This window comes from Mytilus californianus, unplaced genomic scaffold, assembly GCF_021869535.1.
Source record: "Mytilus californianus isolate M0D057914Y unplaced genomic scaffold, xbMytCali1.0.p SCAF_11, whole genome shotgun sequence".
In the NCBI taxonomy this organism is placed as follows: Eukaryota; Metazoa; Mollusca; class Bivalvia; order Mytilida; family Mytilidae; genus Mytilus; species Mytilus californianus.
In genome coordinates this window covers 56,391,541-56,415,809 of record NW_026262593.1, presented here as the reverse complement: position 1 = coordinate 56,415,809, position 24,269 = coordinate 56,391,541, and the positions used below count along the sequence as shown (strand labels likewise).

At 32.4% G+C, this 24,269-nt stretch overlaps 1 protein-coding gene across 3 annotated transcripts; it reads right to left on the bottom strand.

The window, feature by feature from the left end:
- Positions 1 to 4,698: 4,698 nt before the first annotated feature.
- On the bottom strand, positions 4,699 to 19,680 carry LOC127720379 (uncharacterized). 3 transcript variants are annotated; one of them, XM_052226959.1, is made up of 7 exons: positions 19,545 to 19,679; positions 14,198 to 14,809; positions 13,241 to 13,804; positions 11,865 to 11,963; positions 11,047 to 11,334; positions 10,140 to 10,334; positions 4,699 to 5,857 (listed from the first exon to the last, which is right to left on the bottom strand). In XM_052226959.1, exons 2-7 carry the CDS (start codon positions 14,730 to 14,732, stop codon positions 5,028 to 5,030), a joined length of 2,511 nt encoding a protein of 836 aa, XP_052082919.1. In that variant the 5' UTR covers positions 14,733 to 14,809; positions 19,545 to 19,679; the 3' UTR covers positions 4,699 to 5,027. The 3 variants fall into 3 exon arrangements, with proteins under 3 accessions (XP_052082919.1, XP_052082920.1, XP_052082921.1); XM_052226960.1 differs by lacking the exon at positions 4,699 to 5,857 and adding an exon at positions 5,864 to 7,178 and having other exon boundaries at positions 19,545 to 19,680; XM_052226961.1 differs by lacking the exon at positions 4,699 to 5,857 and adding an exon at positions 5,864 to 7,130 and having other exon boundaries at positions 19,545 to 19,680.
- Between the last annotated feature and the right edge of the window lie 4,589 nt (positions 19,681 to 24,269).

The following is a 24,269-nucleotide window of genomic DNA, read 5'->3' as shown; positions in this document are numbered from 1 at the left end:
CAATCGTACGCCAGCAAAGTTGGCCGCTCATTCAGTCACGAGACTACACAAACTCGCATGGACTGACAAATTGATGCTGTTACTTTTACAATGTTGCCTGTTGAAACAGAACCTTCTGATAAAATAATAATTCCAAGAAAACCAAAACCTTCTAAAACCAGTACCCAGTCAACTCAATCTTGCTTACCAAGTTCAATGTCATCACCTAAAAAAATGAAAATAAGAAATCAAGTAAAAACGATGCAGATAAATCAGACAGTTGGGGCAATGGATCTATCTGGGATCTTCCCGATGACATAGATAATTCATTCGTCGTAAATAGTATTCCTACATCTGCATTTAATAAAAAGTCTACTAGTTTATCTTCTGCATCTCGTAAACAGTCTATTAAAGCCCCGTATCCTCTTCGTTCTCCAAAACAGCAGAACGTCCGCAAAACGCCAGCAAATCCGTCCCGTCAGAAGTCTTCTGATAGGAGGTCGCGGGGTAGGGGTCAAGGTGGAGTAACATCAGCTGCGTCTAGTACAGGAGATCGACGAATCTCCTCACAAAAGAGATTTACCACACTTAATGATGCATCAGAAATGGAATGCGAAAGTGTTGTGCCACCCAAAAGATCACAATCTCAGGGTGATAGAAATAAGAATGCTGGCAAACTCGATAGCATTCGTCCTTCTATTCATAAATCATGACAGATATCATTCAATGGAATTGCCGAGGTCTTAAAATAAATCTTCCCGAGTTTTTTTACCTATTGCATTTTGTCTTCAAGAAACTCAACTAAAAAAAAGACAATGTATCTTTAAAAAGATACAACATCTAAAGCACATTTTCTAAGGAAGACAAACGTGCTGCAGGCGGATTTTTGTGAAGGACAACGTCATTCATAGCACAGTCCAACTCACCACGAATCTGCAGGCAGTTGCAATTCGTTTATCATTAGATAAAACAATTACATTATGTTCTATATATATTCCACCTACTAGTAATTCAAATATAGATAAAGCTAAACTCAAAAACCTTACTGATCAATTGCCTTCACCTTTTATACTTATGCGAGACTTCAATGCCCACAGTCCCTTGTGGGGAAGCAACTCTCATAATGCCAAAGGTAAGATCATTGAAGACTTTGTCTCTCAAGAAGGATTATGCATTTTTAATGATGGATCTAATACTTATCTTCACCCTGGAAACGGGTCATATTCTGCTATTGATATCTTTATTTTTGATCCGTCTCTTCTTCTGGATTATTCATGGCGTGTCCATGATGATCTATGTGGAAGTGATCACTTCCCAATAATACTTGCACATCTTTTTACTTCTGTTCAGCAGAGAGTTCCACGTTGGAAACTGGACAAGGCGGACTAGTCCTTTTTTGAGAATCTCTGTCGAGCAGAACTTCTCTTAAAGATGTTTGAGACTGTACAAGATCCAATTTTAACTTTTAACACAGTTTTAACTTCAATTGCTGACAGAACAATTCCTAAGACCTCGGCAAATCCGATACATCCCAGCAAACCATGGTTTGATGACGCTTGTAATGAAGCCATAGATGACCGTAAAAAATCTGAAAGCCGGTTCAATCAACATACTATTTCCGTATTTTTCGCACTAAGGCACGGCGGTCTTGCAGGCAAGTACGACGGACGTCTTGGAACAAATTTGTCTCGGGGATAACATCTCGCACTCCGATGACAAAAGTATGGAACATGATACAAAAGATAATAGGTAAAAATTCTAAAGCCACGGTAAAACATTGAAAAATGGCAATATTTTATTAACATCTGAAAGAGATATTGCCAACAAGCTTGGTGAAACTTTTGCGAATCTTCTTCTTCTAACAACTACAGGGAAGATTTTAAAAAAGTTAAAAGAACAAAAGGAAAACATTAAGTTGAACTTTAAATCGAAAAATGGTGAACACTATAATAAACTCTTTTCTCTGGAAGAACTTAAAACATATCTGTCAAGGTCCCATGATACAGCCTGCTGGCCTGATAATATCCACTACCAACTTTTAAAACACTTGCCAGTTTCCTCGCTGGAAGCTCTTTTGCAGCTCATGAATAACATCTGGGAATCTAGTGATTTACCATCAATCTTGAAGCTTGCAACCGTCGTGCCTATTCCAAAACCAAGTAAAGATCAAACGGATCCCATTAACTATCGACCAATTGCTCTTACCAGTTGTGTCTGTAAAACACTAGAACGGATGGTCAATGATCGCCTTGTTTGGTTCCTGGAATCATATGAGCTATTAGCCAATATCCAGTACCACAGTACTCTTGATCATCTTGTTCGATTCGAATCATATGTCCGTAATGGTTTTGCGAAAAATGAACACGTGGTGTCAGTCTTTTTCGATCTTGAAAAGGCCTATGGCACTACATGGAAGTATGGTATTTTAAAAGATCTTTTTGACATGGGGTTGAAAGGCAATATGCCAAATTTTATTTCGAATTTTCTGTCTAACAGACAATTTAATGTTAGAGTAAGTTTAACCATGTCTGATTTGTTTGGGAAGCATTTTTTGTAACAAAAGGAAATTACATCTTGATCCAGAACTCACCTTATACGGAAACCCAATTAAAATGGTTGATGAAACCAAATTTTTTGGGTTAGTTTTCGATAAAAAGTTAACCTTTCTACCCCATATCAAAATGTTAAAATCGAGATGTTTAAAAGCATTATATATTTTAAAAGTTGTCGGCAGCACTGACTGGAGTGCTGATCGCAACATTTTACTTAATTTATATAGATCTCTAGTTAGATCTAAACTAGATTATGGCTCTGCAAGGAAGTCCTACATATACATTCTCGATGCTGTGCATCACCAGGGTTTGCGTCTGTGTCGTGGAGCCTTTAAAACCTCACCAGTTGAGAGTCTGTGTGTAGAGGCAGATGAGCACTCACTCTCCAACATACGTTTGAAGCTTGGACTTAATTTATAATGTTTAGCATCAACTGAGTCACGTTGCATATGTAATAACATCGTCGATTTTAATCTATTTTTTTTACTGGAATCAATATTACTTGTAAATTACAGGCTATTCTATTTAATTTGATAATCAAGGAAGATTGCACTTCAATGGCAAATAAATGCTCAATTACAATGTTTCCCTTTAGGTATTTAGATCTACCTTTTTGGTTGAGACTACATTAACTTGCGTAGACAATATTCGTAGTGCTACGGTTTTGACGTTGGGTGACTGGCAGTAACCCTTCACATAAGCTTTTATCCTCTTTCCGAATGTAGACCTATGGGTGATCATATTTCTATTTCCTAATCAGCCCTTGGGGTACAACAAATTGTTGATCTTTATAATAGATAAAAGAGAAGGAAGATTATAAATACTTTATATTATTTTTGATTTTTTTTTTATTACGATCAAGTTTCCATAGGATCATTTATTTTAATTCATTTAAGGCCTTCTGAAGCGCTTCTTGAGTTTCTGATAATAAAATGATATCATCTGCATATATGAAACATGCTAGTTTTATATTACCAATATTTCAATATTACTGACTGAATAACTGCATGGTTGAGCGCGTCAACAAGATCGTTTATATAAAGATAAGATAATGTGGGACTAACAGCATCCCCTTGTTTAAAAAAGATAGAACTGGTATGATTGCCAATGAGACAACTATCCACCAAAGTTCAAATAAAGTGGATGTAAGCAATTATAGGCCAACGTACGGTCTTCAACAATGAGAAAAAACCATACCGCATTGTCGGCTAAAAGGCCTCGACAAGAAAAATATAAAACAATTCAATTGAGAAAACTAATGGCCTAATATATAACAAAACAATTTACGAAAAACAAATATGACAGACGTGAACCAACGACAACCACTGAACTACATGCTCCTGACTTGGGACGTACCTTTAATTGTTGGATGCTTAAATACGCAACCATGTCTAGTCGGAATGGGGACGTTAATTCTGAAGCCTCGTGTAGAGTAATGCAACGCCCTCTGCACTGCAAATGATCCAACTGGCAACGACTAAAAAGAGGGCTGTAGACTGCATATAGCAATGTCTATTTTCTCCCCTGTACAACATACCATAGTTTATGATGGCAGCCCAAATTCTACCTTCATCTTTGTCGGCCTACCTTGATGAACCCATTTATTGCATTCACTTTAAATAGTTTTCCGTTCTTAATATATAAATAAATTCTTCTGACAGATACCAGCCTTAAAATTGAGTGCGACACACGCGCGTTTCGTCTTCAAATGACACAATTGATGTAATTTGTCTTCAGCATTTACAAAGTTTACGAAATCAGAATCACAATTAACGCAATGTTGCTTTTGCAGTGTACAACAAACAGAAGAAAAAAATATTTTCATTTACTTAAATTAGATTTTATGTATTCATTGATTGGGAATAAACCTGATACATGTCAGTATCACTTATGCGATAACCTTTAGTTTTCTAAGTATTATTGAATGGACGGTTTTTTGTTTTCGTTTCTTTTTTGTCATGGCGACGTCAGTTCTCATTTGACTTATCAGTTTTGAATGCCCCTTTAGTATCTTTCGCTTTTTTTATTGACGAAGTACTAATGATGAGATGAGAACGCCTGATAACATTTTCATGGATAATATCTTTCTCATAGGGATGAAAGAAGGATATGAATTGACAAATGAAAGAAAAAAGAAGTATCAATCACTGAGACAGCAACCCAACGACACAATACGATGTTTAATTTGTTCCGATTTTATTTACTACATACACATCCATTTAGAATGTTATTATTTTGAAACAAAAAAATATTGAGGACATACATGTGACCAAAATTCAAATGTCTTCTTAAACAATGTATGTAGTTTAAAGATGTGATGAAATATATTTTGAATTTTGGGTTTTCTCCAACTATCAAACAGTAAGTGAACGTGAATCAAAGAACAACGCGTCCTTGGAAAATTTCTCTTAATTTCCATTTCAAGTTGAGTTGATGTCACACATGCAATTAAAGCGTTGATCACACAAAAAACAATAAACTCATTGTCTGAAAGAATTATTCATGTTCATTTATGTTCTTCACGTCAAAAAGAAAGACATCTCCGTCGCCAAAATTACAAACAAGCAGAACGTTTTCTTTTTTGTCAAAAGAAATTCCCCACGGCCTATCCAATCCATCTGATTTAGTAAGAAGTTCTCTATAATGTTTACCATCTTCAGATATTACTATAACGGTGTTGGTATTACTATTAGTCACATAAACATTTCCTTCGTCATCTGTTGTCACACGACGTAAATCTTGAAATTTATCATTTGTAAAACTCCAAATTAGATTTCCATCTAACGAGCAGCAGTATATTGAACTCAAGTCTATACAGACCATCCTGTCTCCGTCTACTGTATTGTCGCTTATATCGTCTGAAGGTAAAGGTATTGTACGTATTACTTTACCTGTCAGGTCCATCACATGTATTATACCCTTACAAATAACAACGTACAGGTTATTATCATTATATGATATTTCGTAGCAGTCGTCACTAGTATGGATTGTACTGGTGACAGAACCTGTAGATATATCTATTATTAGTATGGTTCTTTCACTACAGGATACTGCCACAGAGCTACTATATACCTCTGTAACATACCGTTGTTTATAGGACAGAGGAATGTGATGTATATCAGTACCGTCTGCATTACAAATAATTAGTCGGTTATTTAAATAGTCGGAAAACATTAATTTATTGCCAATTTTGACACAGCTTGTAATGCCCTGAATTTCGTTCGTTGGCTTTTTGATATTTAACTGTTTACGCAAAGTGATAGAAACGGGAAGGTTGTATTTGACAGGTATTCCAGCTTGGGCGAATGCTTCTGTGGTTATATCTTCTGAAATAGATAATGATGCATTGATTTCATTATTTGAACTAATAAAAGGTTTAACTATAGTGCAGGTAACCGCAACAAGTGATAGAATGTTGTTGTAGTTTTGTTAAGTCTTACACAATTACAATACATGTTGTATAGAATCTTTCACGACCTTAATCTTTTGTAACTGCATTTTTTATGATTATATCGACGTCTATGAGTGTTATTTTCACTTTTAAATTTGAAAACTCACTAAAGCTCTAATTGGAGATTAGCATATTCAGAACACAGCATAGAATCCACGGAACACAGAAAACGTGTACAAATGAAAGATTGAAAAACAGAAATGAGTTGAGCATAGTCATGTTCAACATGTTGTTAAATTTGAATTAAATTACAACTTTAAAACCACAATCACATTGCTTGAATACATTACGTTTCAATAACTTCTTTGACGTATATTTATCGCGCTTTTTCCTTTTTATGTATTTTTTTTTACTACCGTTAGTTCATAATGTTCAGTCCGTCCGGCTCTAAAGATTTTAATTTTTTAATCCAAAAGGCTTCTTTAGTTTTTCGGTAATAATGGTTATGTTGTATGCAGTGGATTGCTACTGGATCGTCTGTTTTGTTAGTTCTTATATTTTAAAAGTTCAATAACATGCTTTGATACAGTGTATCGCCTGTTTGTCCTACATATATAAGTTATTTTCGCATTTCGTACAGTTTATTGCATACACTACGCCCACAGTTTTACAGTCTATTTGTCCCTGAATGGTATATTCTTTTCCTGTGTTATCACAGAATATTTTGGTTCATTTATGTGTGAACATAATGCAATTTTTTCCGCATGGTCGACAGCTGTTACTCTATTTGTAAAATAATAAATTATGTTTCTTGTGCACTAAGATGTCTTTAATGTTGTTGTCACGGTTGAACGCTATGATAGGCGGATCGGATTAGTGCAGAATTTTCAAATGTTTTCTGAGAATGGATTGATATTATGAAGCGCTTTGGAATAAGTAATCACTAAATGTACTCTGTTGTTTTTCTCTTTTTGTTTTGTATTCTAAAAGATCGTCCCAGTTTAACTTTTCAACTTTTTTCAATTGATCTTCAGTTGACAAATAATGATATCCTCGGTTTTGCACGTGCGTTTTTATTTCTTCTCTTCTTGGTTTGTAATCTTCTTCTGTTGAACAAATTCTTTAAACACGAATACCGAGTCCATACGGTATTGCATTGTTGACTGAATTTGGATGGCTCGCCGAAACATGGAGGTACTGGTGCTTATCTGTGGATTTTGTATAAATATATGTTTTAAGTGTTCCGTTTTCAATGGCTAGAAAAACATCTAGAAAGTTGATTTTTTTCAGTATCAGTATTGTGCATTTTGTTCACACATTTATAAAACCAAAGTATTCTGTGATAACACAGGAAAAGAATATTCCATTTAGGGACAAATAGACTGTAAAACTACTGCAATAGAAAAAATATTTTGCACAGAAATTTACCGAAAAACTAAACATGTTAAAGAAGGCTTTTAGATTAGAAAATTAAAAACTTAAGAGCAGGACGAACTGAGCACTATGTTAAGAATTAGACATATTCAAAACCTTCAAAATATCATATCTCAAAAACTATACATCCAATTTCCACGAAATAAAGTGTAATTTCTTTCTTTTTCAAAGATCTGTCTTATGAATGAAAGATCAGTAAATACCACTAATGATAAGTTGTGTTGTACCATGCTATATATTCACGTGTTCAATAATCTATTTCTTGAATACCAATAAGATTTTAATAACGCAACTAATACATAAAAATTATATGTAAGAAAATAAACATGTATAAAGAGAAGTCTTTTGAGGTACATTCATTTGTAAACGAGGCATGTGCAATATTTCAGTTTGAATAGTTATTATTGAGAACAAATACAGTTCATAGTAATGCAATTGCCGATGGTATTTGTTTCAAGCTCAAAAACCATTGAAAGGATTCCAATTTCGAGTTGAACGCGAGGCAAATACTTCATTGAGGCAGTACTCTTGGGACAAAAATAATAAACTCATTTAGGGGACAGCTTACAACTTCAAGCCAAAATGGTTGTAAATTTAATTTTAGAGAACTGACCAAAGAGCTGCCATCAACAAATGTTGACAGGTCAATAAGATCAACGGTTTTATTTGAAAGGGGCATAATTCTGGTAACACAACTACAGTTACCTGTTGAAATCTTTTCTTTTTTTTAAGGATTCCTTTGTGGTATATAAGTACACAATGGAAACAAAATTGAAACTTAGATATACGACATATGAGACGATTAACTATGCATTCACAAGCTTTCCATTTTCGGACGGTTATGTTCCTCTCTGACATAATATGAAAAGTAAAACTGAGAAACATAAAAGTATTCGTGCATATATTCCAAATGTTACTTTTACAAAGTTACTATTGCCACAGACTTTCGGATAATTTTAAAGATGTTTACAGTCGGTATCTGCATCAAATCTGTAATATCACATGAACCAATGTTTCTAGTAAAAAAAAAGATAGTAGACCATATTTGTCATTCTATCTTCTATTGTGATGTCGTTAAATAAACTTAAACAATGAAAAACAATATATATGAACTCGGAAAATTTCTAAAATCTTTTGAAGGGAAGGTCTACAGGCGTTATATACAAACTTATTTCGTAAACATTTTTTTTCCCGATAGTCTAGTAACTTTTAGACTACTGGCCTCTCGGAAATACTCAGGTTATAAAGAGACTTCCTGAAACCTGTTTGGAGTGTTTTTTATTTTTTTTTAGCGACAGTGTGCAACCAGCAGATGTAGCTACCTTAGCTAGCATCCTATTGTAGCGAGAACATTTTGACCCGGCTTTCCAATTATCTACCTTTTTTTTATTTCAGTGTTCACATAAGCAATTATCCTTTATGTAGCTGCACTGTGCAGCGAAAGTTAAACTGATCTGACTCTGCTTTCTCAATTATGTTAATTATTTTATTTCAATGTTTACGTTAGTGGTTATCCTTATAGACTATTTTCATATTACCGACTTTTGACTCCGGATTATATAATTTGTCGACTGGTTACCTTGGACATCATGGTACCAAGTCAGGTAAGAGCAAGCTGAAGAAGTAAAACCAAGCTTTCAATCGGTACATTTTTGGGGGAAAATTACCTGGTTAATATTTGTTTTCACTACAAAATCATCGGAAAACAAAAAACTTTCCCCTCAAATTACACCGATTATACGTTTGATTTTTTACTTATTTTGGTTGCTTTTACTTGACCGAGTACCATGATGTCCAAGATAACCAGTCGACAAATTATACAATCCGGAGTCAAAAGTCGGTAATATGAAAATAGTCTATTGTATCTGCACTGTGCAGTTTATTCTATTTTGTATTTTCGTTTAACGACAAACGGTCAATATAGACAAAGCAGAAGGTTGGGATCGTGCGAATGTAAATATGATTAAACCTAACCACATTGTGAGCCTGTATCACATCAGGCTATGGGGACATGTGTTGTTCATCGTTTTATTTCTTTGTTATATACCCATAAGAAACAACAAAAAAATGCACAAAACATGTGCACACCAAGAATTCATTTAAAATGAACTGAGAATTGAACCAATATCATAACGGTATGCCAATACAAAAGCAATGGTTTTAGGTTAACAGATACACAAAGTCGCTGTTTCATTTTGACTATTTTATAATATCTCATTTGTGACGGATTTGGTTGTGACATGTCCACCATCATTTATTTCTAGGTCTTATTTAACATGAACAACAAAGAAAAAATAACTATTGAAAACGAAAAAGAAACAAAAGTATGGTGGATCAATTATGATTCATTATATAATGTCTAACCCAAGAATCCAAACCAAACAAAAGTAGAAACATGCAAGGAACTCTATATTTTGTTGTTTTATTTTTACTTTTGAAAAATTGATATTCACGGATACCAAAGAGTCAATAAAACCCACTATTTACACAATCAAAAGACAATATAGTTTTCTTTTCTGAACCGAGAAAAAAAATGTTTAATAACAATTATTTGCTAAAACCGAACGTACGTTAAAATATTGACCATAACTATACACATTTAAGCACGGGGAATATCGCTTTTTGGGTGAATAAGTTGTTTTACTCAAAATCTAATTCGTATAGAAAACCTTCTAAAATAATACCAATATGGAAGAAAATTACTTTATTTGTCTGTTTTTATAAGTATTAACAGGTACAGTGTATATTTACAAATGATAAAATTATACTGATAAACTATTTACCAAGATCAATAGGTAGGAGTGTTGCAGTAATATTCTGAATTGTTCCGCCTCCGTTTGAATATTTGAAGATGGCGTCAGATATTTTTCTTAATTGCTCAACCATTATATCGTCGTTTTCAAGTAAGTGGGCTTCTATGTCAAATTCTAGATAAACTTGTTCTCCTATGGTTTTTGGTTTATTCCATTGTGTGTTCTCTGTAAGGTAAAATAAAGAAAATAATAAGTTGAGCTCAAAATCCCTACCATTTTTGCTTTTTCGAACTTAGTTTTTGATATCTTTTAAGCTTTACCCAACATGTCCATAATTATTTTGTATGGCCTCAGCTAAGTTCAGATTTTATAAAGGAAAGGCATGCGTGTAAAGTTTTTAAAGGACTACGTATTTTTATATCTGCATTGCAAAGTGTCGGCAGATACACGTTGTACGAAATGTTGAATCCACACTGATGTGGCTCATAAGTTGTGTGACAATAAATGACAACAAGCTAGGATATCTATTTATACGATAAAATAAGATGAATAATTCAGTATGAAAAACATTCAAACCCTTAAGGTGGATTTAAAAATATAATAATATTTGCCAAAGGCACTACAAATTTCAGCATTTTATTCTGGTCGATGTATCTTGCAAAACCTACCCAATGGTTTAAATACATAAGTGTTCCTGTCACGTTAGAAAAAAACCTATCGATCAATAAATATCCTTAAATTATTAATTTTTACAGGACTGTGTGTTTCTGATGGCAAATATAATCCTTTTAACTGATGTTTTTTTTTTTCAAAATATACTTGAGTTTCACCCCAACTGAAACCGCCGATATTTTATTGTTTTTTGAAACATTGATTATTCACAATGTACATCATTAAAAATCGCGAATCAGATATTGATTTAACATAACTAACAAACCTTCTACAGGTAACAAAACTATATCAATAGTCTCAGTAGGGAAGACAGTAATGCGTGTCAAAATCTTTTCTAGAAATAAAGTCAGGGTCGTTAGTAATTTGTCGTCTGTTTCAAACATTTCCAGCAGTATATCTACATTCAGAACAACACTTCCTTCAGTGGCAACAATGAATTCTATACCAATTAAACCTTCATTTATTTCTTCTTTAAGTGCATTAAGGACTTCGATATTGCTCTCGACATCAGCGTCGTTCTGAAAGACGATCTGTACACTGATTTTCTGTCTTCCTACACAAATAAACACAAATATTATTTTGCCGTATAAAGTGTACCAAAACGGAGTTGGCAGCTTTATGTCTATATATATTTGCATGTATTGGAAACAAATAGAAAAATTTTAAAATAAAGACACCTCCGTTACATATAGGGCAATACACTATTTTTGAATTGTTTAGTTTCGCCATTTTCCTATTTCTATGGGGTTCAGATGAAACACCATATAACTCTCTTTAAATATTTATTATTAAATAATTGCTGTCCAATCTAAAAAAATTGTTATTGTTTTAAATCATCTTCTTGCACAAAAAGACTAATTGCAATGATAAGTATATAAACATAAGTACTTTGAACTTGGACACCAGAATCCTCATTATTTTCCTTGTTTTCTTTATATGTGAGTACTCAAGTTTTTAAAATAATCTCTGTCACTACTTGTATATACACATTTATTGTATAGTGTATTTCTTACACACGATTTGTTTTAACTTGAAAGTGTCTAACCTGCCAAAATATATTTATTATATATAAATGCAAATTACCTTCTAATTTTGTGTCCTTTAACAACGATCTTAGATTCATCAAAGATCTATCAAAGCTTTCTCCCCAATACACCTTTATAGGCCTCTTTTCATATCTCACTACAGAAGGAAAAAAAATAACAAAAATATAAAATATCGAAATTAAGTTGATGCAAATCGACAATGAAAAACCCATACAATGACACTTATAAGAGCCTAATTTATAACATAACAAAAAACAAATATAAAAGGCATGAACCAACCACACCCCTGCACTTCAGAATCCTGACATGGGACGGGCACATAAAGAATGTGACTGAGTTGAACATGCTTATAGCGATCAACCCTCCGCCTTCCTGGGAAAGTGGTGAAACAGCGCCACATAAGAACAAACTGTAATAATCAGTTGCAATTAGCTTAATTCAAAAGATTGGTACGAAGGTTAACAAATAATGGACACAAATCACTGAGATAATAGTAGTCGTAGTTACTGAAAGACAGTTTATAGCCAGTTACAACTAATAAATAAATTATGTTAATTCAAAACGAGGTAAACTGCTATTCCCGAATTTTCACATTTTTGTTATTAAAACGCGTTCTTAACCTGTATGATATATCTGTTAGATATTTACATGTTGTTCTTGCATTTATATTCTCCTCTTACTAGCACAAACTTTCTTTGAGCTTATGAAAATATTCTGAAATTATTTAACATCAACAAAATTGATCTTATATATTTTTCCATTCACTTCTTGAGGATCTCGATAAACAGTATAAATGTTTGGTAAGCTTCATAGTTTTTTCTTTTGTTGCTCATATTTAATGCGTGTATGTTATAAATCCTTTAATCTGTGTATATTGCAAAGTCGGAAATAATATTTAATGAGTGTATGTTATAAAGTCTATAATTAAAGAATGTATATTGTAAAGTGTATGATTAAAGCCTGTGTGTTATAAAGTCTACAATTAAAGACTATGTGTTACAAAGTCTAACATAATAGACTGTATGTTATAAGTTTCTAACATAAAAGACAGAATGTTATCAAGTTTATAATTGAAGACTGTATGTTGTAAAGTCTAAAAATAAAAGACTGTTTGTTACAATGTCTGATATAACAGACTGTATTTTATCAAGTCTATAATTAAAGACTGTGCTGTAAAGTGTATGATAAAAGCCTGTGTGTTATAAAGTTTATAATTAAAGACGGTACATGTATGCTATGAAGTCTAAAATAAAAGACTGCATGTCATTAAGTATATAGTTAAAGACTAAGTTGTAAAGTGTATAATTAAAGACTGTATATTAAATAGTCTATAATTGATTGTGCATATATATAAATAAATAAGAGATACTGCAGTTAGTAGATACATCACAGTAAGATTAATTGCAGCCTTACATTTAATGTTTTCAATCTCCTTCATTGCATTTTTAAATTTTGCCTGCATTGCGGTATCCACCCCACATGTTCTGTAACCAATTATCTGCTCTTCATAATTCGTCGTTTGGGAGAAATTCAGATCCATTCTATTACCAATACCACGAAACTCGTCGAAATATTCATTAAACTCATTTTTTTCAATTTTGGTGTCGCTTCGATGAGCAAGTTTATTTCTGTAGAATCGGATTCGTTCAATATCATCTCCTAAATTTATATCTACTTTGTCTGGAAGTCTTCCCCAGCCTTTTGTGGGTGATGGTATTAATGAAAACTGTCTTAATAGTTGGTAAATTAATGTAACATCTAACGAACCGTACGTATTTGAATACTGTAGCTCTTTAATGTTTGTTTGCTGTTCGGGATAGAAGGTTTTTAGAACAGGAATACACTTTTGATACAGCAGTTTAGCAGGCATAATCGTTCGAATAACATCTCGTAGAATGTTGGGAAAAGTTTCGATGATAGGGATCGACAGCCTAGAATACCTTTCTCTCTTCTCACTCTCAATATTCGTTAAGGATTCTGCCATTAAAAAATAATTTTTTTAAATTATCAATTTCATCTGACTTTGAACTAATAACATATATTTTAGTAATGCATTCATAAATAAAGTGAAATTGTATGACATTTTTTTAATCAAATGTATCGTATGCATAAGACCAATTGTACTACAACACTAGTACTTGGTGGATGGTACTTCCTTTATAGATTAATACGTATGATACCGATTTTGTATTGCACAACTTATGTTTCTTGAACAACCTGCATGTGATTTTTTCGAGACCAAATGCAGGGTTAACATTGTAAATGGGTAAAAATATATGAGCAGGAAATTGTTACCGTTTTATTTTTGATACACACATTAATTAACGTTATAATTTTACCTTTAAAAATACTGATTTATTTGAAACTTACTATCAATTGGTTTTACTCTTGTAAGATCTTGTAAGATGGAAATAGGATCTGTTTCAGATCTACACAAATTGTTGTACATACTTCCCAAAGTGTCTTGTTTCAAATAACAATCAATTCTGGTGACCATCAATTTGATTTCCTCTATCAACTCTTCGGAATATCGTTCGGTTACCGCTTCAGATTTAATACCAATTATTGAACTAGTTGCATTAACTAGCCGTTGTATGTCATCGGCAATTTCTATTTCAGTATCATGGGGAACATTTCCCCATTTACATTTAGGTTCATCTAGCATGTTTTCAGATCTTAGTATTTTGTAGCATATTTCAATTGTAAACTCATCCATGTTTGGTAGCTTGTCCATTAAAACGATTTCTTTATCCGTAAAAACAAAACGGAAATCTTGCTTCAAGTATTTTCGTTTTAACCATGGTGGATTTACATAATGTTCCAAGATCGTCTGCATAACTTTAGGAAACAATCTCAGGACCATGCATCCTAACTTTGCATGGCGATCTTTAAATATTTCGGACATGATGCTATATCATCTTATCTGGTCACCAGTTTATTTCTTACAGACAAAACTTATAGATATAACGTAATGATATCCATCTGCAAACAAAATGTAATAGGTAAAAGCCTTAAGTCATCCATTAGCAGATAAAATGTGTTATCGTCATTGGAATAATGATAAACATTCAATACATTGTCAAAACAAAACAACATGAGTGTTACACCTCCTCCTTTGTAATTTTAATTTCGATACCTTATTGAGAATTGATAATAAAGCCTAAACGAATACTGTAGTTCTTAGGTTTTATTGAGAGTTGATAATGTAGCCTAAACGAATACTGTGTTTCTTATGTATTATTGTTAAGCATTTATAACTGAATATTCAAAGATATTTAACAATACAAATGAAAAAAGACGTAATAGTTGGAGTTGTTAAAGATGTTTGTGGAAAAGTAAATCAGTTTCAGTGCTAACACCACGGACTATTCGTCCACATTGAAAACTGACATTATGATAACAGTTTTAAAAAAACACACTTTCTATACCTTCTTCTTATAGTCAGCAGTTTCAAATAAATTTAAGTATTATATTGAAAATACTTTTTGCATTAAACAATTGTCCGGATATCCGTAGTTCGTTTCGGTTTTTAAACGTCCTTTGCTTTTACATATTTGGTATTTAGCGTTCGTGATAATGGTAAATCGAGAAATTTATTTAAATTTCTTTGTCCATTGTTAGCTAATTTAACACGGTCACTTTGCTTTCCTTTTCAATAATGTAAACCATCTGTGTACTTTTCAGTTATTAGCGCTATGACTCCTATTATTAAATTTAAATGTCTTCTAAGTAAACTACGAGTTATTACAGTGTGTTTGTATATGCTGATTTCTATAAAAACAAAGGAAATGCCAATTATATATAGACACATCTATATCATTTCAACAGCCAATTTTAACTGTTCGAAGAGACTAAGCAATGTATTTACTTTGTTGATGTTCTGAGAATAAAACCTAAAAGATCTTAAAAACGATTTTTTTCCCTACTTTTGTTTGTATTACATTCTACCATAAGCACCGATCTACGTAACGAGTAGGTAAGTAATGTATCATCGGGTTTATGCTATTGTCCTTATTCTATCAAATTTAATGAGCTTATAAATTTTTAATCTTGTTACGGAAGTCGTTATTTTCCTCCATAAAATAGTCACATTAACGATTGCATTCAAGTATTATGGAGTCTACTATCCTCCATCAAAGTGTTTAATTATACAGAACATTCAATGTAGCTAGATGTAATTTATATATTGATGGACTATAAGACACAACACTAGATTATTCTTTTTAATTCTCACTTTAAAATATGAAATTTATATATAGATGAAAATCATAGTCATTTCCAATAACATCAGCTAAGTCAGGTATTGAATTTTTGAAAGAAAGAAGTACAGTAAGCATGAATAATAGTTAAATGGGGATCAATCATGATTTAGTAAAAAAAAAACACCAAAATATGTGGTGCATTTTTAATGTCCGTCTGTCCAGATGAAAAGTATAATCATTTCCAAAGCGAAATGTTGTTTCGGATGAGAAAACTGAAAAAATCGAAATAAATAATTTGTTAACATTTGCCAAGTTAAACAGTTTTATAGCGGAGCCATCATTTGTATTTTGAGAGCAAAGTCAACAGAAAGCTTATAAGGCCTGTTCATTGAAAATTTAAGATGAGATACGAACAGTTTTAATGCCGTATGGTGATTATTTCCAATAGATTGTTATTTCGCAATTGTATTAGAGTCGTTTAAATATTAAAAGATTACAATGAAATATTTCAGGTTGACTGATATTCATTACAAATTTGCTATATTTTCATTTCGTGTTTGAAGTGTAAATTTCATCTGGTATAATTATGCTTTCTGCCTTGAACCTATAATTTTAAATGCAATTAAACAAAGCGTAATACATGAATGTATTAAAAAATCATGTCAGTAATGGTTTAGGTACTGGGTAAAAATACCGATTGTTACCGGGGCTCTTTAGAATGGTGTTCAGAAAGAAACCTTATTGTAAATAGAAAGCAATACTAAACAACTATGTGAAATTTTCAATTTAATGTAATGACTATTAAAATATGCAAATGAAAACATGCCTTTTGGGGTATATTGTGTATCTTTTCACTAAAAAAAATGCATTGATAAAATACATTAATTGTAAACTTTTTTTTATAGTAGTTGTTTTGAAGGGAAGGTTTTTCCGATTGTTTTATTTCGGGGAGATCAGTTCCATCAAGATTTTGCAATGTAATGTTTAAATTTTTTAATTGTCGGCTTTCTTTGATAAAAAAATCGAATGTGTCAAGTATAATTATATACACAATCATATTATGTCTAATCATTTTAAAGTAAACATGCCTTTTACATTATTGAAATAACTATGGCATTTGTTATTAACCTAGTAATATAAAACACGAGAACTTGAATAATTGTTTTTTTGTTTTAAGAAGGAGAGTCTTTCAATAATATGTCCATTAGAAAGGAAACGATGAGCTGTTTTGTTGGGTTTATTTTTGTGTAAGAGAAACGTCCTACATGAGAGCCTCACGCGAAGAATAAAATTTGTTAGCACTATCCTTTAACTTAAAACAATCATGCTAGTAATCGAAAAGCTATTTTATTTGACATGAGTAACACGGCGGATGCAACTTTTGAAACGAAAACTACTTAGGACAAGCACTTAAAAAGGAAACGAAGAGTTATCTATCTTCTTCGTATCTTCTGTTGCTTAATTTTAAACTATTCTCATTCTCTGATTCTTCATTGATTAAAAAGACAAGTATCCGTATAATATTACCATAAGTTTTATCCGAATCACACGACAATTGGACAAATTGGGGATACCAAATTTATCAAAATCTTTAGAATCATTTTCACTTCACGCGATTTTGATAGACAAGAGATACATTAAAAAATGAATATTTGAAATATATTACATTTTCCTGCTTGTATCATATAAACATAGTCCATCCCTTTACAACATAACCCTCGTTTCTATTGGCATCATAACACAAAACTGAATATTGTATCAAATTAATATCGCGAACAAACGTCAAAAAAAAAAAAAAATACTGATTCAATAACCATGGTTAAGTTTAAATGTATACATGTTTACGCATAGTATATTGAAATTATCTAGGGCAATCTTTAAATAGATTTGTCTAACAATAAACCATGTATTTGTATCAATGATATTCATAAAATGGAGGTTAGACTTATTTTAATTTCGGGTCACACTTTCCTTATATAAGTCTGCAAAAGAACATAACTGGCTTTTTTATTATTTTTTTCTTAATACCTTATTTCAGTGAATAGGTTTATGTTCGTTTCTTCAGACTTCATTGAGGTGTAGTATACCAAAATATTAAAGATTATGGGACTTTTATCACCATCAGCACAGTGGAGGGGTATTGCCTTAATTTTGTCATTTCGTCATTATCTGTTCTCGGAGGTCCGTGCACTGATTATTTGTATAATTACAAGAAAATAAGAATTTAAAGTTTTGATAAACTTCATCTACTCATGAAGACTTTGACAAAAACTTTAAATATTCAAAATCAAATTAAAAAAAACTTACTGTCTGATGTATTCTCCTTTTTGGTATGAATTTAATTTTTTAGCAAAATGTTTAACTACATTATTCTTCCTCTTCGCCATTTCAGTTTTTAAAAGACCAAAACGGGTTTCGTATCAACGGTTAAACATAAGATCACAAGGTCAATTAACAGATTTGGAAATCAAGTTATTTCACCATCAAGGTAAACCTCGGATCTTACTTCCATTTAAATAACCTTCATCAAACAAATAAATCCCAATGCACATATATTAATACAAATAGTAACCGTATAGTAAAATAACTTTTTTGGTTGAAGTGTGTTTTAGTAAAAAAAAACAAAAAAAAACAAGATATTTTGGAGATGGATTTTAACCATATACTTAAACCAACCCACAAAAACACCACTATTAGAAATTCAAAATTGACATTTTAAATCGAAATGCCTAACATTTGCAATATTACTTTTTTCAAATTTTAACACGTACACATAGACACTACCTTCCAAAATATAAATATGTTTGTCTATTGGCCTCATAACACAAACCTAAATATTGTATTATATTTAGATTGCGAACAAAAGTCAATAGAAAACTACTGAGCAATAAACATTGATTTATTTTAAATGTATTCAGATATCATACTATTCAGGTATTTATACATGTTATATTGAAATTATCTAGGGTAATTTTTAACGTTCTTCATAACAATAAACATTTTTATTTACATCAATGATTTTGACAAAAATAGAAGTGAGTCATATTTTAACCTCGGGTCATACTTCCCTCATTAACTTCAGCAAAATATTATTACCGGCTTTATGCATATTGTCATTCTTTTCTTAAAACCTTATTTGTGTGGGTTTATTGATATTCTTTTTCTGAACACTTCCCCGTGGTGTAATCTTAAACCAACAAAGAGAGATTATGGGAGTAGAAAGGTGCTTCCTCATATTCGTTTGTTTTTAAAATATATTTTGGAGTTCCATGCACCGACTTTCGTAAAATCACAATAAAAATAAGAATGAAGTTAAGAACTTATTTAAGCGAGAAGAGGACACATAAATTTACTTAGCAAGTTTGATAGGGTATATTTACTTGATGAATTCAAACATAATTTTAAGGTTTTAGTAAGAAACCTGCCTAAAATAATTAGGCATGAGATTTCTATCTTCTCGTAGAGACTTTGACATAAACGTAGAATATTTAAAATGTATTCAAAAATAAACTTACTGTCTGAGGTATTCTTCTGTTTTGGTGTGGTTCACTTCAATTTTATAGATAATATAATGTTTCAGCATAATAAACAACTACGTTATTCTTTATCTTCGCCATTTTGATTTTTTAAAGGTCAAACCAGTTATGTACGTCATCCGTAAACATAAGATCACATGACCATGATCAATTAAAAACATCGGAATATAGGTAATGTTACCAACTACGTAAACGTTAGCTCTTTTGACCGCTATTATCCAACAAATAAATCGCATACTTCTATCTCATGTAAATATTGACAGTATAGTAAAATTGACTTTTTTGTTGAACTGTGTTAAAGTAAAACAAAAATAGAAACAAGATAGTTTTTTAACCTTATTCTTCAACGAACCAACAAAGTAAAACAATAAAAACAAATTCAGAATGGTCCTTTTAAAACGAAATTTCCTATGTTTACAAAAGAGGAAATATTTATGCATGCAACACGGGTTCTAGTCTTGCTGACGGACCGTAAAACAAAATTAGGATGTAATAAATGCGCGGAATTTCAAACGTGAAAAGGTACATATTGTAGTCATGTATAGCCGATTCCCATAGAAAACAAGAGGTACATATTGTATTCATTTATAGCCGCTTCCTAGAGAAAAACAATATCTATATATTTAGATATATATTGTGCAAAAAGTACAGGTTTCATACTTTTGTGCTACATTAAAGGCGAACAAAGTTTTTAATAGTGAACGCAACGTACAGCCATTGCCTCACTTGTCAATAGGAGAAAACATATCGTAGAAGTGTTACAAACGAAGAGGTTGCTATCATCGGCTATCCGAATTGGTATTCAAACTTAGAGAAACTTAGGCAAAATTACTCTTCTACCAAAAAAAAACGTTAACGATAAATATGTATTTTAAATTATTTATTTAAAAAAAGCACACATATAACGATTTTTGGTTGTTCCTGCTTTGAATACACATACTTTTTACACCGTTAATATAACTATGGCATTTGTGATTAATTTTAGAAATATAAAGACATCAGTACTTGAGTAATTACTAAATGTTTGAAAAGGCATGAGGCAAACACGAATTTTTCATATAACACCAGTTTCCTTTGGAGTATTGTTAAAACAATTGTTAAACACTATTGTAAAATTTACCTTTTGTCTTTATTCTTAGAGCAATCAATATGTCTATTTTCAATAAAAAAACGTGTTGTTATCCCATTAATTTTTTGTAATGCAAATTATATAGAATCTATTTCTTTTTCAATCTAATGGAAAAGTTTGAGTGCAGTGTCCAAAATCACATGCGAAAATTCAATCAAATTGTGGATCCCATATCAAAATGGTCAGACTCTGTAACTGTTTCACTGCAGGAAATTTTTAGAAACAGAAGGTACATTTAAAAATTAAATTTGAAATATTACATTTGGTGGTTTTAACATCTAAACATATGGTATTGGCTTTGCGCATTGTTGAAGGCTGTAAGGTGACCTATAGTTGTTAATTTCTGTGTCATTTGGTCTCTTGTGGATAGTTGTCTCATTAGCAATCATACCACCACATCTTCTTTTTTATATAGACAATTCATTTTAAACATCAAAATAGTCGTTAAACTGGTATGCACTAATAGTAATACGACTTCATACTTCAGCGATATTATAACATTGCCATATAAGCGGGAAGTTTGGCTAGCCATAAAACCAGGTTTAACCCATCATTTTTTCATAAAATGTCCTGTACCAAGTCAGGAAATATGACAGTTTTTATCACATAGTTCGTTTCTATGTATGTTGGCGTTTGTTTTTGTTGCACTTCAGTGTGTCTGTTGTTCCGTTGTTTTCATCTTATAGTTGATGTGTTTCCCTCGATTTTAGTTTGTAACCCGGATTTGTTTTCTCTCAATCGATTTATGACTTTTGAACAGCGGTATACTACTGTTGCCTTTATTCACACAAAATGCCATTGATCTATCACAAGTAGATCCTATCAAACTGATTTTAGGGGAAACTTTACATTGAAAATAGCTAATAAATTCAAAGTCACTGGAAAAAGACATAGGTAGCAGGGCCTTAAAATAGTCGTCAAACTGATATGTTCTGATGGTAATGCAACTTTATATCAGATATCAATGATCTATCACAAGAAGTTCCTATCAAACTGACTCAAGCATAAAACTTATCATCAAAAGTTGCTTATTATTGCAAAGTGGCTGGATCATGACCTAGAAGGTAGGACCTCAAAATAGTCGTCAAACTGATAAGTAATAATAGTAATTCGACTTCATACATAATACCATTGATCTATCACAAGTAGATCCTATCAAACTAATTTTAGCGGAAAACTTAACATTGAAAATAGCTAATAAAGTCAAAGTCATTGGACCATGACATAGGTAGCAGGGCTTCAAATTAGTCGTCAAACTGATATGTTCTGATAGTAATGCAACTTTATATTAAATATCAATGATCTATCACAAGTAGTTCTTAATAAACTAACTTAAACAGAAAAACTTAACAATTGTTGACGTCCTCGTCGTCGTCGTCTCCGGAAAAGCAATCTACATGTCTGGCTTTCCACGACTTTCGTCGCAGGCGAGACAACTACATCTTTCTATTGAAATATGTTAAATTAAACAAAACAGAAAGAAGATCTTTATTTTCAAACCGTAAAATTAAAGGAACACACAATGTAAAACCTGTAAATCAAGAGATTTCAAATTGTCTTTTTTAATCGAAATTTTTAAATGCACATCTATTGCAATAAAATTAGTACCGTTTATATTAGTACTACCACTGGGTCCATGCCTCTCCTATTGGACTAAATCTCCGAGGGTTTCACCAGCACAGTAACAAGTACTTCGGAACTGACATGAAAATACGGATATTGCTCAAATTTGCTGTTATGAAATTTTGGAAATTATAAAAAATCAAGGAATATATCTCCCTTGTACAAAGCGTTGATTCTTTTTTTTTATGTTGCTATACTTTGGACCATTTTGATTTGAATTGCTCTTAAAATTTGTTTTAGTGTTTTGGTTTTAAATCAAATTGGCCTCGAGCATCACTGAAGAGACATTATTCGTTGAAATGGTCATCTGGTGCAACAAAAATAGTACAGTATTCATCTATACAAAGAAGAGATAGTTTATATCTGCAGCCCGAGTTCCAATCCCGCTGAGGGAACGAAAAAAGCAAATTGCAAGTGAACAAATGTAGTACTTTTCTAAACTTTAAAATTGAAAATTGAAATGGGGTCTGTGTCAAAGAGACAACAACCCGAACAAAGATCAGAAAACAACCGAAGGCCACCAATGGGTCTTCAACGCAGCGAGAAAATCCCGCACCCGGAGGCGGGCTTCAACTGACCCCTTAACAAAAATGTGCACTAGTTCAGTGAAAATGGAATTCATACTAAACTCCAAAACATATAAATGAACTAAAATTAAAAACCATACAAGACGGACAAAGGCCAGAGGCTCCTGATTTTGGACAGGCGCAAAAACGCGGCGGGGTTAAACATGTTTTGTGAGATATCAACCCTCCCCTATACCTCTTCCTAATGTAGAATAAACAACCACACAGCAATACATGCAATTTATGATACGATAATCCAGGGCTTGTATTTCCTACCATGATTTCCTTGATAGAGGGTTGCTGTTCACAAGGAAGCTATTTAACAAAGAGTTTCAATTGGTCTAATTTGTTGATTTTACGGACGCCATCACGAGTTCGATGACCGTTATGGAATATCTGTTACACAGCTGACGACGGATATGTTCCAATTGTGTTAACTATAACCCCGTCCTCTTTTCCCCGAATGTGACCTACCGAATTTGACTTATCACCGGGTTTGTACTTACATGAGTATTACGAAGGGTATTACATGTGGAGCAGGATGGTCTGACCTTTCCGGAGCACCTGAGATCAACCCTGACTTTTGGTGGGCTTCTTGTTGCTCAGTCTTTAGTTTTCTATGTTGTGTTTTGTATGCTGTTGTTTGATTTTTTATCTTTTTATTTTTTGCCTGGCCTTGTCAGTTTATTTTCGACCTATGAGTTTGAATGTCCATTTGGTATCTTTCGGCTCTCCTTGATGAAGTAATAGTGTCAAGCGATAGACAAGTGTAAGTACAATCTAGGGAGAACGATATGTATTCAAAATATTTATATATTAATTTTTACCCTTTTCATTCGAATTGAATGTCTTTCGTATATTTTGAATAATTCTTTCCTTTTGGTTTTGGTTCAGTTGTTTTTTTCTCACTCGTTCCGATGGTTCAATACGCAAGCAAGATAGTTCGTCATGGAACATCTGGTTCATCAATAAATCTGACAAGCTAATATTGAAGATGGCATCTATACTATGGTAGGATTAGTGATCACTGGTTGTTCCATTGGCTCCTGTTCAATGTTTATCTGTCATGATTCATGATGCACGTGCGAAAAAGAAGGTTTTCCATTTTCTATCTACATTTGAGACGTAAGAAGTCCATAATGGTGAAAGCCCAGTACAGTCATTGTCCCAATTATCTTTTGGAGAAAACATCATAAGTATAGAGGTAACTATCATCGGATACCTGAATCAGTATGCAAACCTAGAGGAAAGTAAAGTATGCCATCTTCAAGTTTTAGCTTATCTCATTTATTGATGAACCAGATGTTCCATGACATACTATCTATCTTGCGTTATCAACAATCGGAACGAGTGAAAAACAACTGTGCGAAATGGTAAATGTTGGGT